The sequence below is a fragment of the Sinocyclocheilus anshuiensis genome, unplaced genomic scaffold (assembly GCF_001515605.1).
Source record: "Sinocyclocheilus anshuiensis isolate Anshui unplaced genomic scaffold, SAMN03320099.WGS_v1.1 scaffold476, whole genome shotgun sequence".
Taxonomy (NCBI): domain Eukaryota; kingdom Metazoa; phylum Chordata; class Actinopteri; order Cypriniformes; family Cyprinidae; genus Sinocyclocheilus; species Sinocyclocheilus anshuiensis.
The window spans coordinates 2346250-2363105 of record NW_015554139.1 but is presented as its reverse complement, the minus strand read 5'-3'; the positions used below and the strand labels follow the sequence as shown (position 1 = coordinate 2363105).

The 16856-nt window shown below is 37.2% G+C and overlaps 1 protein-coding gene across 1 annotated transcript in view; it reads left to right on the top strand.

The window, feature by feature from the left end:
• Positions 1 to 16856, top strand: part of LOC107670441 (dynamin-2) — a gene marked incomplete at its 3' end in the record, with an annotated part of 47380 nt that overhangs the window by 17102 nt on the left and 13422 nt on the right. Inside the window, exons 2-10 of the mRNA XM_016463042.1 lie at positions 3795 to 3868; positions 5761 to 5910; positions 6008 to 6211; positions 7161 to 7259; positions 8512 to 8672; positions 8866 to 9008; positions 9085 to 9220; positions 9392 to 9459; positions 12001 to 12139. Coding sequence (XP_016318528.1) covers positions 3795 to 3868; positions 5761 to 5910; positions 6008 to 6211; positions 7161 to 7259; positions 8512 to 8672; positions 8866 to 9008; positions 9085 to 9220; positions 9392 to 9459; positions 12001 to 12139 — 1174 coding nt within the window. The remainder of the gene's footprint in view (positions 1 to 3794; positions 3869 to 5760; positions 5911 to 6007; positions 6212 to 7160; positions 7260 to 8511; positions 8673 to 8865; positions 9009 to 9084; positions 9221 to 9391; positions 9460 to 12000; positions 12140 to 16856) is intronic.

Genomic DNA, 16856 nt, shown 5'->3' with positions numbered 1-16856 from the left:
ATCTGTATTCTGTGTGTGTGTGTGTGTGTGTGTGTGTGTGTGTGTGTGTGTGTGCGTGTGTGCGTGTGTGCGCGCGCGTGTGTGTGTGTGCGTGTGTAGGTGTTGGGCTTTGCTGGCAGAGTGGGTGTAAGTGGAGAGGGGGCCATGCATGCATGCGAGGTTAGGCCAGCACACGGCTCTCTGTGGCCTGTTTTCATTCGCACTTCTCCCCCTCCAGGCTTTGGCCGTTGTTGTACAGCCACATGCTTCATGCAGCCAGACGGTGCCGTCTTCATAAGCCACACTTGAAAGCTCTGCCTTACTTTTGCATGTGGTTGCATGATATTTTGAAATAAAATATTGTGGTATGGCATAAGATGGTACGATTGTCAGATGGTGCAGGCTGCAATGTATGTGTATATATTAGGGCTGCACAATTAATCGAATTTCTAATCGCAATTACAATTACGCTTTTCTCAGTTTTATGTTGTCCACTTGTAATGCTAAAGTCACAGTCATCACTTAGTTTGGCGAACCGTTTCTACCTAACGTTAGTCTCCAACCATTTGAATTAGTGTCTTTTATAAAGAACTGTGGACTCAAAACCAATAACATTACTGATTACAGTTATATGTTTCTTAATTGAAACGTTGTGCTCAAAGAAATTAATATTCATGAAATATTTTCTAAAGTCAATATCAAATTAAAATTTACTAATATATATTTTCTTTAATTATGTATGTCACTGGGTTATTGTGATTGTTTTGTCCATGCATTTAATTTTGTATACATATATATTAGGGCTGCACAATTAATCGAATTTCTAATCGCAATTACAATTACGGATGCCACAATTACATAATCATAATCGTAAAAGTCCACTTATGTTATTCTGCATGCTTAAGATGCTTTTTTTCCCTTTCTACATGTTATAATTTTAGTTTTAGTGTAACATTATAATACCATGCATATTTTTACCTTTTTATGTAAAGAACTTAAATGATTTTAGCAAATGGCTGCAATATAACAAAGAGTGAAAAATTTAAGGGGGTCTGAATACTTTCCGTACCCACTGTATATAGTTTCAAGCACAGTATTTACACACATTATAGTTTGTGATACAGTGTTGAAGTGTCTGTGGTTCATTTACTTTGAATCAAACCGTTCAAAATGAACACACAGAGCCGAGGCTAGCATCTCTTTGTGAATGACACTACTTTTATTGTGTAACTGTGTGTGTGTGTGTGTGTGTTTAAAGCATGGTCTGTCTTTCCCCTGGGGCTCTGCTGCATTGTGCATTAGGTAGGCCGGTGACTTCGGGGAAAGGGTGGCTGGATTCACAGCTGACTGCACTGGCTTTGATCAGGACCAGATGTAAAGCAGGATTTCCTGGAGAGGCAGGCTTACTCATTAAGACAGACTGTGATTGGACTCCTCTTGAACCCGCAGCCACGCTTTCAACCCACCCACAGCATGTGGGATTTCATCAAAGCTTCCCATGTGGAAAAAGACATATCATCGGCCTTTCATCATGTGTTTTTAGACTGTCCCTAAAGTCAGAAACATACCGGACACAAGTAAATGAATGCAAATCTTCATAGTTTAAACAATGTTGTCTATGGGCAAGTTAAAATTTCTGGTTGAATGTTGTCATGCTTGATGACAGGTTAGTGAGAAGTTTCTAGAAGTTAAAATCCCATGCTTTTTTGCATTGAAGCTTTTGTTACGATAACATATAAGAGACAGCTGCTATTATCTCAGGAGTTTTTAAAAGGTTAGTTCTCCCAAAAATAGAAGTGTTGTCATCATTTACTCATTTTTCCAAATTTGCAGCACTTTTTTCTTTCTAAGAAGATATTTTGAAGAATCTTGGTAACCAAACAGTTTTGTTAACTACTGACTTCCATTGTGTGGATAATAAAAACACTTTCTCATTTCTCAAAGTATCTGGATTATTCGCGTCTGCGCGGTGTGCATCGAAAACATGTCATGTGACTTTAATGAATAAGGGCCGACACATGCAATGTGTTTTTGCTTTAAAAACACGAGACGCCTAGAGACATGTTTTTTAAGTTTAACATATTTTAATTTGAGTGACGCATTTTTTTTTTAAAATGCTGTGTCATGTGCGAAACCGTAAAATACGTGAGATGCTAGCGCAATGGTCAAACAGGTCTGTCTAGCACGTGTGTACATAGAAACAAAATGGAAATGTAGTGCAGTGGAATGGACAAGCATGTTCTGTGTGAACGGCCCCTGACGCCTCTCTATAAACAAAATACATAACATATAGTGGAGGACACAGAGTGAGCTATCTTTCAACGCAGAAGTAAGCTGTTTTCTGTGAATGAGGCTTTCAGTTCATTAGCCGCTATAGGGAAATAACAAGAATAATATCAAAGTGGAGTAAACGGTAAAACTGTTTGCGCTACAAACCAGTGTGTTTATAATTAAGACAATACATGCAAATAATATGGTAAAATAATAGCAGTTTGCAGTTTCAAGCAGAATAACGACAGTTATATTTGTACAGCTAAAAATAACTGGAAGTGAATGACACCGGAAGCCAGACACATTAAATTTAAAATGGCCACGGCCGTTCTTACGTAAATTAGTAAATTCTTAGAATTTCTGTATTTGTTTTCATTGACTACAAATGGCACATTGTTTGGAGGATGACATTGGGCGGGACGTGGAATAACATTTTTAATAATAGATTAAAAGTAATTACTTTTGTATTAAAATGATTACATTTTAATCATTGATAATATTTGGATTTTGTTCTGATAATCAAAGAAACAGATTCATCTATTATTAAAATAATCAGTAGTTGCAGCCCTACTATAATGGTGACTGTACCAAAAACTATATTAGTGTCCACAGCAATAAATAATAATGTTCTGTTTTTTTTTTATAAGTGCGTGCTGCAGTTTTGTCAAATGTCATTTTAAATGCTTAAGCGTTTTAAAGTCCGGAGGATTCTGAGTGGCTGTCACTTCCGTTCATTAGCTGGAAAAAAATCATCCTGATTCCAACGATATCATTCCTCTCTTATCATTATTGTTACAGTTGTGGTGTGGTGGACTTCACTATTCCCATAGAATTAGAACAAGTGTAGTCCGATTCCCGAACGAATGATTCTTATTAACTGGTTCCTTTTAGATAATCAAAACCACATTTAAAATAATAGCTTACTAAATAATAACACACACAAGATTTAAAGCGCAGGCATTTGAAGGTAGCTCTCTCGCCCCCTTGAGTACTGGAGTCAAGAACATTATACTCGTGTTCAGCTGGCCATGTATTTACAATGTTTCTGCCTTGTATTGTGTATGTTTCTGATTGAAAGTCTGCCTCATTTTCTCGTATATTATTAAAAATGTGCCTGTTCTGTCCTCTGTGCTGCTTATTAGGTCTGCGGATATATTGAAGGGCAAGGGCTGAAATTGCCCTGCTCTCAGCTCACAGTTTGATCTCAGAGGGTGTTTATAATGTGCCACAGTGTTATTAAATGCACCCTGATTTGGCTGCGAGATACGGCAGTGGCCATTCATTTGCAAAAGCACTGCAGCCTCTTAGGAATCACGGGCCTTCAAAAGATGCCACTGTGCTTTAATATTCATTGCTACAAGGGACCAGATAGCGTCTTGGTTTGTGTGTGTATTCTGATATGAATGCAAAGAGGTTGCTCCTAAACATTCGCCTACTCCTTACTCATGAATAATTTGATCAGTCTTGTCACCCCTGAAAATTGAGCTTGATTGCTATGAATGACTCCACCCAAACTCACTTTCTCTTTCTCTCTCTTTTTATAGGGATTTCCTTCCCCGAGGCTCAGGCATAGTCACACGCAGGCCTCTCATTCTGCAGCTAGTTAACAACAAAGCTGGTGAGTGTGTTGATGAGCACAGCACAACTGAACAAAGCCTTCTCAGGTATTTGTAGTATGTGTGCAGATGGTTGAAACCACATGCTTTCATGCATATTCATACACAGTGTCAAAAAATGTGTCACATCAAATGACACATCAAGGGCCCTATTATTATTTATTTATTTTTTGTTTCGTTTTTTAAATACATTTTAATAATCAAGGATGTCTAATCAGTTGAATTCATAAAACTTTACTAATTTACTAATTTATTGCAATTTTAACAATAATAGCCATATGAAATGATTTGTTGTCTGTTTTATTTTTTCTGCAGGCAGTGTTTTATGATTTCGATATGACTTTATAATCAAAAATGGTGGTGATCAAATGAATGCATAAAACTTTAACAATTTAATTAATCTTATAAAATGTAATCAAATGAAATTTGAACAATTCCTTTCATTTTGTGATGGAGTAAGTGCTACAAAATAGAGGTTTGTTGTTCAAATAAAAAAGAAAATGGATGAAAAAGTCAATTTTTGCAGAATATGCAGACTTCATATTTAAATAAGAGTCTTTTTGATTTATTCATTCAAATTTTGTCAAATTCTGTGTTATAAAGTAAATCAATTGTAGTTTTATGACTGGATCCTGCGGTTCATCCACATTTTCGGCATCACAGAAATCAGTTCAGTTTGAGAACAAAATGTTACTTATTTATTGCAATTCCTGTTACTAGTGTCACAAAAATGACACTTCAGCTGTATTAACGTCACTTTATTCAGTTTTCGTACATAAAGCAGGTTCCCTTCTGAAAATGCCCCTTCTAACATTTACATCTCTCAGCCACTTTAAAAGCAGTTATCATTTCTATTGTTTTCAGCATGAGGTACTGTAATGTAGCGAGAACAAGGAAGTGCAGATGGAGAATTAATTCAAACAGAAAGACATTACACAGAACAGATTATCTTCCAAATGAGTGCAATTGACCATAAAGTTGAACAAAACAAAGCTGAACTGATGTTGTCTGTCTGCTTGTATATGCACAATACAGTGTTTCCCCTGATATTCTTTTAGGGGGGCGGACTGCCCCCTTGAAGGTCAGGTTAATTTTATTTAATTTTATTTTCTCTATAGCGCCACATCACAACAGAAGTCATTTAAAGTTACCTTTCCTATAGAACATGTCTATACCTTGTTCCTTTATTAAACAAACTAAATGGCCTCATGTTATTTATCTTATTTACACGACGGCATGTCATTTCTGTCTCTACGTTACATGGTTGTGCTCTGTGTATCGTGCACAGCGGAGTTCTGCCCCGATGCGCGCGTGCACACAAGTGAGCACACTCCCACTCCCACTAGTATTTGTAAATATTAAACTGCAAAACGACTATTTAAATATGAATTCTTCGTGTCTCTGTGTTAATGAATGGCACAGACATGTGGTTTTGTTTACCACTTGTACTGAAGCGCGCGTGATGCTTGCGGTGATTTTAGCATCTGCCGTTTCACTAATGAGGACATAAATACATGAACAACATCTCCAGAACTGCCCTGAGAGTCACTTCATGAGAATTTGACCGTTTCATTTGAGTAAAACTATCCTGCTTTCAAATAATTAGACATGCTAAAACACAGAATTTGGTAACAATAAAACATAAGGTTGGAAAAAAATATATATTTGGGCCCTAAACATGTAATTTTTGTTAAACTTTTAATAAATTGATGTTAAACTGTTTAAGTTTCATGATTTTAATTAATTAGACATGCTTTTTGATTAATACAGTTTTATTTAACCATTAAAAAGGTTATTTATATATATATAAAAAACCATTAAAAAGGTTATTTATATATATATAAAAATATATATAATTTCAATATAATTTTAATGTCCATCTCTCTCTCTGCAGAATATGCGGAATTCTTGCACTGCAAAGGGAGGAAGTTTGTTGACTTTGATGAAGTCCGGCAGGAAATTGAAGCAGAGACCGACAGGATTACCGGGTCCAATAAGGGCATCTCTCCAATTCCCATCAACCTGAGGGTTTACTCGCCACACGGTAATACAGCACAAGACTCCCCAAGACCGCAGCTTTCCTCAGTCCACACTCGGCAGCCATTGTTAAAATGTCACTCATCTCTTTCTCTGTTCAACAGTATTGAATCTGACTCTAATCGATTTGCCCGGAATGACTAAGGTTGCCGTGGGCGACCAGCCGCCAGACATCGAGCACCAGATTCGAGACATGCTTATGCAGTTCGTCACAAGGGAAAGCTGCCTGATCCTCGCCGTCACCCCGGCCAACACTGACCTGGCCAACTCAGACGCTCTCAAGCTGTCTAAGGAGGTGGACCCTCAAGGTGAGGATTGCTGGGAGGGTTACACACTAGGGGTGTGCCGGTGTGAGTATCGGTACCGAACGGTTCACGGGGCAAATTCCAAATGGAAGTGATCATCTCTATCTCCTTGGAGTGGGGACTTTGGAGTGAGCAAGGCACGTGCGTGCCATTATGTAGTCGTTTGGAATGCACTTGGCAAAAGAGAGCGATGTAATTTCCTCATTATTTTCAGCTGGGATGTTCCCGTGACAACGCAGCACAGTGTCCGTCAGCAGATGTCGCTGTTTTACTGTCATAAATTTCTTTTTATTGTTGTTAGCATAACTGTTGCAAATAAACATACATTTTATATTTTAAAAAGTTTTTAAAATATGCTATATAATATATAAAAAATTATATATATAAAACTTTTTAAAATATTAAAAGTGTATATATATATATTTTTTTATGCCGGTATCAGCGATGGACGGGTTAGTTAGTGCGTTGTCACGGGAACATGCCAGCTGAAGATAATGAGGAAATTACATTGCTCCCTTTGCCAAGTGCATTCCAAACGACTACATAATGGCACACACGTGCCCTGCTCACTCCAAAATCCCCCACTCCAAGGGGTTAGGAATGATCACTTCCATTTGGAATTTGCCCCGTGAACCGTTAGGTACCGATACTCGTATCGGCACATCCCTATTACACACAGATAAAATAACAAAAGGATGTGTATAGAGTTCGCATAGTCATGGAAAACCTGAAAATATCAACTATAGCAAACCATAGTGATGTCAAATTTGTGGTGTTTTTTTAGTGAATGACAAATGGTCTGAATGATTCATTAGTGAATCAACCTGACTTTGAATTCTGGTCCAGTAATATTAAATGACTAGAAAGTTTCATTCATTGGTCAAAAGAGTGGGAGCCCAGTGGACTGAACTCAAACCCTGCTCTTAATGTGTTTTTGTTTGTGGTTCAACAGGACTGCGTACCATTGGTGTGATTACTAAACTGGATCTAATGGATGAGGGTACAGACGCCCGGGATATAATGGAAAATAAACTCTTACCACTGCGTAGAGGTGGGCAGTTTGTACTTAACACCATCACATTACAGGAGTATCATTTATGGCAATTTCTTATGAGTCATTTTATGACTCCGCAACCATATACTGTACACTGCCATTCAAACGTTTGAGGTCGGTAAGAATTTCATTTTTGGAGAAAAAAAGTCTCTTATGCTCACCAAGGATCAAAAATACAGTAAAATTGTGACATATTACAATTTAAAATAGCTGTTTTCTATGTATTATATTTTAAAATGTAATTTATTCCAGTGATGCAAAGAATTTTTAGCAGCCATTATTCCAGTCTTCAGTGTCACATGAGCATTCAGAAATCTTTGGTGAATAGAAAGTTTAAAAGAACAGCATTCATTTGAAATATAAATCTTTATAAACATTATAAATGTATTTAGTGTCATTTTTGATAAATTTAATGAATCTTTGCTGAATAAAAGTATTAATTTCTTTAAAAAAGCCAAGATTTTGAACAGCAGTGCATCTCATGTAATTTGGAAGTCAACAAAAAAAATTATATTATATAATATATTATAATAAATATAATATAATAACATATCATATAATATAATTGTATATTTATAATTTTATATGATATTATATTTTTTATAATATTATATTTTTTCTACTCTATTTTCTTGTTTTCTTTTTATTTATTATAAAAAAATGACCCTCTAACACTAGCATTTTCTATTCCTTTGACTTGTTTTATTTTTATTTAAAAAAGACCCTCTAACACTACAGTCCCCTTTTCTTTTTCTATTCTATCTACTTGTTTTTCTTTTTATTCATTATTTAAAAAAAACCGTGTACTGCCTTAGGCTAACCGAGAATTGTCACAGCACTTGCATATTATTGCCCTTTTTTTTGGTTTTGATTACTTCTTTGTCCTCATTTGTAAGTCGCTTTGGATAAAAGCATCTGCTAAATGACTAAATGTAAATAAAATGTAATGTAATATAATATAATATAATATTCTCTAGGAGGAGAAAGGGCTTCCCATATTTTTTTTGTTGACTTGCTCTATATTATTTGAAAGTTCTTTCTTCTTGTCTTGACTTGTTTTGGACTGTCCTGAATGTCCTGTTCTGTATTTTTACATTCCTTACTGTGTCTATGTTATTCTCACATGTAAATAATGTCAAGCATGTTAGTGGATATATCAGCCGCGGTATAAACAATAGAGCAAAGTTCCAGTTGACACATTTCTATCATTGCACTGGCACACTGTTTAATGCCACTTTCCTTGTCCCAGGTTATATAGGCGTAGTGAACCGTAGTCAGAAAGACATAGATGGCAGGAAGGACATTCGTGCTGCACTGGCAGCAGAAAGGAAGTTCTTCCTGTCCCATCCCAGTTACAGACACATGGCTGAACGAATGGGAACACCACACCTGCAGAAGACCCTCAACCAGGTAGGACCAAATCGCTCACACACAAAATGCAGCCATGGATTTGCATAAATAACTGGCCATTTCAGAAAAGATTTGTGTACAGTTATGTAAATGAAGCTAATGCCTAAAAATCACTTCATTTAGTCAATGTCACCTTCTGTTTTGTGCCTCTATTTGTATATCGCATTCTCACTTCCTCTTGTTTTATCTTTAGCAATTGACCAACCACATCCGGGACACGCTACCCGGCTTGCGCAGCAAACTCCAGTCTCAGCTTCTCTCTCTGGAAAAAGAGGTGGAAGAGTATAAGAACTTCCGCCCGGATGACCCTACGCGAAAAACCAAGGCCCTACTGCAGTGAGTCTCTAACTCAAGCAGATTCTAGGCTTTAAAACTGTAGGGTAGATGTTTAAACTCTGAGTGCCACTTTCAGGATGGTCCAGCAGTTTGGAGTGGACTTTGAGAAGTGCATCGAGGGCTCCGGAGACCAGGTGGACACGGCAGAGCTGTCCGGAGGTGCCAGGATTAACCGAATTTTCCATGAGCGCTTCCCATTTGAGCTGGTGAAGGTAAATGCCTCTTTTCAACAGAATGCTTAGTTTTGTCTGCTTTTGAGCTGAATGTCTGGAAATACTACTTTGATCTTTAGATAACAAGTCCCAACAAGCTCCCGGGGAACCCGGTATGCTACACAGGTGCAGTGGCAAGTCCCTGTTATGAAGTCTCTCTTTCTCTTTCAGATTGTGTTTGACGAGAAGGAGCTCCGGAGAGAAATCAGTCATGCCATTAAGAACGTCCATGGCGTCAGGCAAGTGGTGTCCCATTGATGGCAAGCACTCTGCAACCCTGCAGGCCATATGGTGGCACGAAAGCCACGGCACTTCTTATGTTCTCTGTTCACTGACTAATACCTCACTCTTTCACTCCAGTCACACACTTTCTTTCTTTCTCTCTCTCGTGTGTTATAGTAAGGCCATGCTTTCACAACACAGCTACTAGAATCGCTTTACAGCTCACGTTTTTTCTTATCATCTGTCTTGTATATATCGTTAATAGTGGTGTTTTTTCTGCATGTCACCAGCCTTTTCACCATACCGTATTGTCAGTCACATCGGTTCAAAATTGCATTTTTTAGATTAAAAAAGTCATTCATAAGTCACGTTTTTTTAATTACATTCAGAAATCATGTAGAATAGTGGTAAATACAATGAAACGTTTACAAACATTATGAACACTATAAATGTATTTTAGTTTCCCTCACTTAAATCCTTTAACAGTATTCAGAACAGAACAGGAATAGAAAATAAAAAAAAAGTATAAAACGGTCATATATTGTAGTGGCATTCATTATAAACAACATTTATGATTAAAGACAAGCTGAAATAAATGTATTTGAAGTGAAACTGAAACTACCGGCGGGTGGGAAATGTGATTTATAAATAAACCCGAGCTCATCTCATTCGGCACAAATCCAAATCCATGTTTTGCTTGCTTGACAGTAAGTGCATTATATAAGACATGTTGGAATATATGTCAGATGAAAAAAAAAGTACATAAGATATATCATTATATAGTAAATACAATCAAGTACATTTTAATAGGAACATTTGATCATACAGTTTTTATTTTATTTTATTTTTTTTAATCAAGTACCACTCCAGGTTCCACATTCTGAAAGATGATTTCAGCAGAGCCGCACAATTTTGTGTGATGCCTGTATAACTAGTTATGCATAGAATACAAGAACAAAATGCAGATTTTATACATACAAAATTAATTGCAGGTACATTTTTGCACCTACAAATTGTTTTTGTGCTCATTTTGCAAAAATATTTTAAGAAAATATTGTTCTCACCAGCCTTTGTTCTATCGTTGTTTGCAGCACAGCGTTGTTTGTGCTCATAGTACAAGATTATGTGGCGATAACATGATTGGAAACATCACAGTGTCTGTGTTGGCTCAAGCCCAGCTCAGATCACGTTGTTGAACTACAGCTCCCCTGTTGTAGTCCAGCTCATTCGAGCACAAGATCGAGTTCGAGACCCAAAGAATGTTGAGTTCTAGTCAAGACTGAGACTGAAAAATGGTTGTTCAAGACAAGACACTTGAGTCTACATGCTCCCGAGTCCATGACAAGACCAACACCATGAACATATGTGACCCTGGACCACAAAACCAGTCTTAAGTCACTGGGGTATATTTGTAGCAATAGCCAAAAATACATTGTATGGGTCAAAATTATTGATTTTTTTTAATGCCAAAAATCATTAGAATATTAAGTAAAGATCATGTTCCATGAAGATATTTTGTAAATTTCCTACAGTAAATATATTAAAACTTAATTTTTGATTAGTAATATGCATTTCTAAGAACTTCATTTGGACAACTTTAAAGGCGATTTTTATCAATATTCTGATATTTCTGCACCCTCAGATTCCAGGTTTTCAAATAGTTGTATCTCGACCAAATATTGTCCTATCCTAACAAACCATACATCAGTGGACAGCTTATTTATTCAGCTTTCATATGATGTATACATCTCAATTTAAAAAAATGGACCCTTATGACTGGTTTTGTGGTCCACGGTCACATATGGTCTTGAACTTGGTTTCTAGGAACAAGAACATGAAAATACGGTCTTTAAGAACTGATTCAAGGACCAAGACCAAGATAATAAAATTGTGATCTTGGAATTCGAGGACCAAAACCAAGAGCATGAAAATATGGTCTTGAACTCCTACTCAAGGACCAAGACCTTGGAAATGTGATCTTGGACTCGAGGACCAAGATTGAGACCATGAGAATATAGTCTTTGACTTTGGCTTAATGTGGACTCTGTCTTGTCAAATTCTACCCTCGTCTGCTCTTAGTTTTGAGCCAGACTAGATTGAGTTGCTTAATATGAGTCTACAATCAAAGTGAGCATCAGTTAGGCTGCGATTTGTCTCTCTTGTGAAACCTTCAAAAATGTATCTGCGACCTCAATAAACGGTGTCATGAGGGCATGGCCTAAAGTGATTTTAAGAGAAACCTTGTTGTCTCTGAAATGTCTAATTGACTTCTTTTTCCCCACAGTGAGCCACACTAATCTGTCCGTTTCTTATTTAGAACTCACTTTATTTTATTTTTTTTAGTCTTTGTGAGCTAAAACGTTGTCTTTATCCTCTTCTTTCCCTCCACTTCACCTTCAAGTATCCTAATTTCACGTGGTTTCACTTCTGTCTTAATATCATTGTCACAAATATCTGTCTTTGAGTTATTTTTTTGCCACTTTTGTTGTTTTCTTTCTCCTCACTGTTTGTCTCCGTCCTCTTACGTCCTGCTGTCTGTCTGTCCTGTGCGTTCTCAGAACTGGGCTGTTCACTCCAGATCTGGCGTTTGAAGCCATCGTGAAAAAGCAGATCATTAAGCTGAAAGAGCCCTGTCTGAAATGTATCGATCTGGTTATTCAGGAGCTCATCAACACAGTCAGGCAGTGCACCAACAAGGTACTGCAGTACCCCAGCCTGGCCACAGGGGGGCTTCTTGTGAGGAGGGGGTCACACTACACCTGAGACAAACAGATGGGGCTTTCAGTGAAAAGCACAGAGGGAGAGTCAGAGGTTGAACGTGTTTGAGTGTCGGTGTGACCCCCCTCGGCCCCCCCGACTGCCGTGTGTGCTGGCTCTGCTGTCGTGTGTTGGGGTGTTGTGACGGTTTTATGATAAGGAGATGAGCGGAGAATTTCACTCTCTGTTCATCTGCGGTCTAAAAGGGATGAGCCAGGGGTGCTGCAACATCCTGAGCGTCTCTGTAGCCAAGGGTCAACATGAAAATGTAAGGGCTTTTTGAGGCCTATTCACACCAAGTCTGAAATTTATGCACAAAATGCTTGCATATTAAGTAAGTGGGGGGGGAGGGGTCGTTCAGCTGTCTTAATGATTTCAGTAATTGATCACATTATTAATCATATAAAAAGAAGTACACTTGACTGTAGCATACTTAGAAAAAAAGAGTACTTATTAAATGAATAATATACTTTAAAAGAATATATTTAAGTGCAAACTGAATGTAATGTTTTCAGATACTTAGTTTTTTTTACCAGTTTAATTAGGACTTAAGTACATCTGTATATGCAATTTTATTACTTCACTGAGACTACATTGAGTCTTTTTCGCCAGTTTAAATTAACAACTCATTGGTTTGAAGGTCTCTTTAAGATTTGAGAGTCGTTTTCACAGATTAATTGCAAGAGTCAGAGTTTATAAGAGTCATCTGTTCAAAAATTGGACTGGTTTTGTAGTCTATCTGTTTTTGCATCCACATAATTGATTGCAGTTTTAAATTATTTTGTGTCGCGAACTTAACTTAGACTATAGATTTTGCTGTGGTGCGGTGTTCTCTCCACATTGGCTGAAGAATACAGATGTTGAAGAACTATTAAAAGTCAGCATGAAATGAAAATTCACCCTATCTATTTTATAAATAAATATATAGATCTTATGGCTCGTTTCCACTGAGCGGTACGGTACAGTACAGTACGATTCGGTACGAGTAACCCTGATCAGACTTGCGTTTCCACTGCCAATAGTACCCTTCTTGATAGGCGTGGTGTATGCCGGAAAGTAGCGATCGACGATGAACCGCGACAATAAGCACAACTCTGCCTCTTTTTGTTAAATGTCCGTTTTAATGAACAATAATAGCCATTATAAAAGTATAAATACAAAGTATAAGAGGCTTATATAAGAGGAAATAAAGACAAAAGCAAACAGTTCAGTCAAACGTATGCTACAAAGTCAGCGATGTACTACGGTAAAGTTCAAATTAAATATATAAAGTTAAACATAACTTTGTGCTCTGCCAAAACGATATGACCAGGAATAAATAATAGATTCATGAGACCATGAATGCCTGTTAAATATAGCCTACCCAAAATGAATTGTATCTCATGTTAAATGAGATACAATTTATGTATCAATGTATCTCATGGCAAATGTCGGAAGGACTAGCCCAGCTGAGGCTGCTCTCGGCGGATACATGAGCACTGAGCGCCCGCTGATCGCCTGGAGCTCCGAAATCGGCATAGCAAATTTTCAAATAGGTGCTATCTTTATAAATAAACCGCAGATTTGAGTTTTAAACAATTAAACAATTCTTTCCTGAAAAACCCTTAAAACTACATTTTATGACACAATAACAGTAATGAAATGGCTATTGTCTGTCAAAATATAAAATTATAAAATACGCGGTTATATTTTTTTGTGTTTGCTCACTCTGATGTAAATAAGCCCAACACTCATGGACAGCAAAGCGGAACGAGTGACGGACGATTTATCCCCCTAGTCAACCAATCAACATTCTGCTGTGAGTTTAGCTCCACCCTTTTGCGTACCGTACTGTACTGTACCGAACCGTACCGCTCAGTGGAAACGAGCCATTATTGTGAACAATTAATTTGTGCATATGTTACAGTTGCTACTTCTGTTTCATTGCGACTTTGACAGAACCAGGTGTCATGAAAACCATTTGATTCCGATATTTCCAAAAATACAATGAATCTTTGTCATCATTATTATTATTATTATTATTATTTTAGAGGCCGGTTGTTTTAATATTTAATAAATGTAAAAAATGATATACTGTGTAGTAGCATTGTAGTAGTGAATATTTTTGGTGTGGAAAAATGCAAATATTTTAGACTAGTTATATTGGATGTTGAGTGAACAAGCTTTTCTAGGGTTTGTTTATTGTGGTGCAAAAAAATACATAATTCATGGATGTGAAAACCTACGGCTCCCCCTTTTGGACCTAGTTTGTATCTGTTCATAGATAAGCAATGATTAATCAACTAAAAGTTTCCTCTCTTTTTATTCTTCCCCTTCTTTCTCTTTGTCTGTCCTTTTTTTAACACCTCAACACTTCTTCTCCCCCCTTCTTTCACTGGCATCCCCCTGACCCCCTCAGAACGGGGTTGTTCACCCCTGATCTGGCCTTTGAGACTATAGTGAAAAAACAGATCCGCAAACTGAAAGAGCCCAGCCTGAAATGTGTGGACCTGGTGGTGTCCGAACTCACCACCCTTGTCAGAAAAAGTGCCAAGAAGGTAACCAGGAGCGGATCGAGAAAATGCGGAGTCAAAAAACTCCTCATCCCTCTATTTCCACACGCTGCCGCCCACCTTCCCATTCAGCTTTCCACCTGTATGAATCAGCCACGCCCTCTCCGCCACACGCATAGTGATTGTCTGGAATGTGTCCATGTGACTTGTCCAAAGTTGGTGTTCTGTTCCATAATGAGCCTTGCATTTCCATATCCCATGTGAATCCAATAAAAACCATTCAGATTGCTTGGAAAAATTGGATGTTTCCAAGATGAATCGGCTTTAGAGCCCCAGTTCCAGCATTTGTCAGTGGCACATCACCTTCTTTTATTTTTTGTTGCTTTAGCAGAGCATCAGTTAGCCTCAACCACTGACTGTAAAAGTAAAAGACACACAGTGACAGACGCTTTGCCTCCTGCCCCAGACACAAAAGGCCGCTGCTGTTGTCATAGCAACAAAGAACCCGTCACCTGCCGTCTTGTGGTCATAGGTGGAACTGCAGTGCTTGATTCTTGATTCTGTCCTCCCTCTCCAATGCCACACATTCTTTTTGAACATTTCACATTCTTTCCTTTCTCGAGTCTTTTTCACTCTCAGTTTTGGAAGAGTATCGGTGGGAATTTAATCTAAAAAAAAAAAGTGCAAATATTTCCTGCATTTCACATGAAATTGTTATCACTTAAGATTTATATGTTTTAATAACTAGGGATGGGAATCGTAAGGAGCTTACCAATACTTGCTGTAGTTCCAATTCCACTTAAAGAGCAGGTCATATGGTATTTTAAAGTGTCCTAATATTGTGTTGGAGTCCCCTACAACAGGTTTAAATGCATCTAAGGTCAGAAAGCATTGTAATTTTCTACATTTAATATTAGAATAATTTTTCAATGATTTCGAAATGATTCGTTCGAAGCAGTTCTGAGCTTAAGGTCTGTAAACCCCTCCCTTCCATAAGCCTACTCTGCTCTGATTGGTCAGCTGGCTGATTGGTCTTTCCGTATACAATGCGTGTCGGGAACGAAACGCTATTACCATAATTATTTTTTTGCTCAGGAGGATTACTTGTAAACAAAGATACTATAAGTTTACAAAAATGACATCGATATTACCTTATCAATTCAAGTCCGAGGATGAGACTGATGCAGTCGCTCAACCGGAAACTCCATCGCAAGCACGACTTGATCAGGATGTTTCTCAGTGGAAAGTTTAAACTTTGTATGTGGTACTTCATGTGACATTGAAAGCACCAAATTATTGATCCTAATGACATTATACCATATGCTATTATACTATGTATGCTTGCATAAATTATTAAATAATAGGAAAATTATAATTCTTATAAATTAAAATACTAAACAGTGCTATGCTGGTAACATTTGTAAAAATGTATTCTTTGTCACAACAAAATTTATAATGTTCTGAATGTGTGTTTCACTACACATTGTCATATTAACAGCAAATAAGTAATTAAACTGATTTATTGTGATTTATTGTAAACTGAATCATTATGATTTATTTCTATTAATTACAATGGGTCCAATTTGGTCTCTTTAATTTCTATGTACTTGTATCAAAAAAGATTAATTGTTAGATACAATTGTTAGGTATTGTGTTCATATTGTATTGCAAAACACTTTTGCTGCTATTGAAACACAGTTCTTAGTTTATTTCAAGTCTGACAGGCCCAAAAATAATGACTTTCCATTCCTTAAGTTAGTCTGTTGTTAATTCATTAACTACTCCAACTGATTCGGTGAGTGAGAGCCATTTATGATCAATGAATTTGAGACTCATTTGACTGATTCGTAAGAAGAGTCTGAAGAAATCACTTAAACATAATGTCTTTTGCCTTGGTGCTGTAGATTCAACAGCGCAGTGTTCTGACCGTATCAGTAGAAGAACTCATATAATAACTCTTAAAAGAACCAAATATCATAATCATTTGGCTGTAGTATTTTACAGTCATATTCGTAACTGTTTCTCGATTCCCAACCCTAGCATCCCTTAAATTTGGTTTACTGCACTTAGAACTTAATTTATTGATTCACTGTCCATTCCTGGCTGGGAGTGAATGCGGTCTTACCTGCACAACTTGCTGAAATACTCAAATCTGCATCTATGTG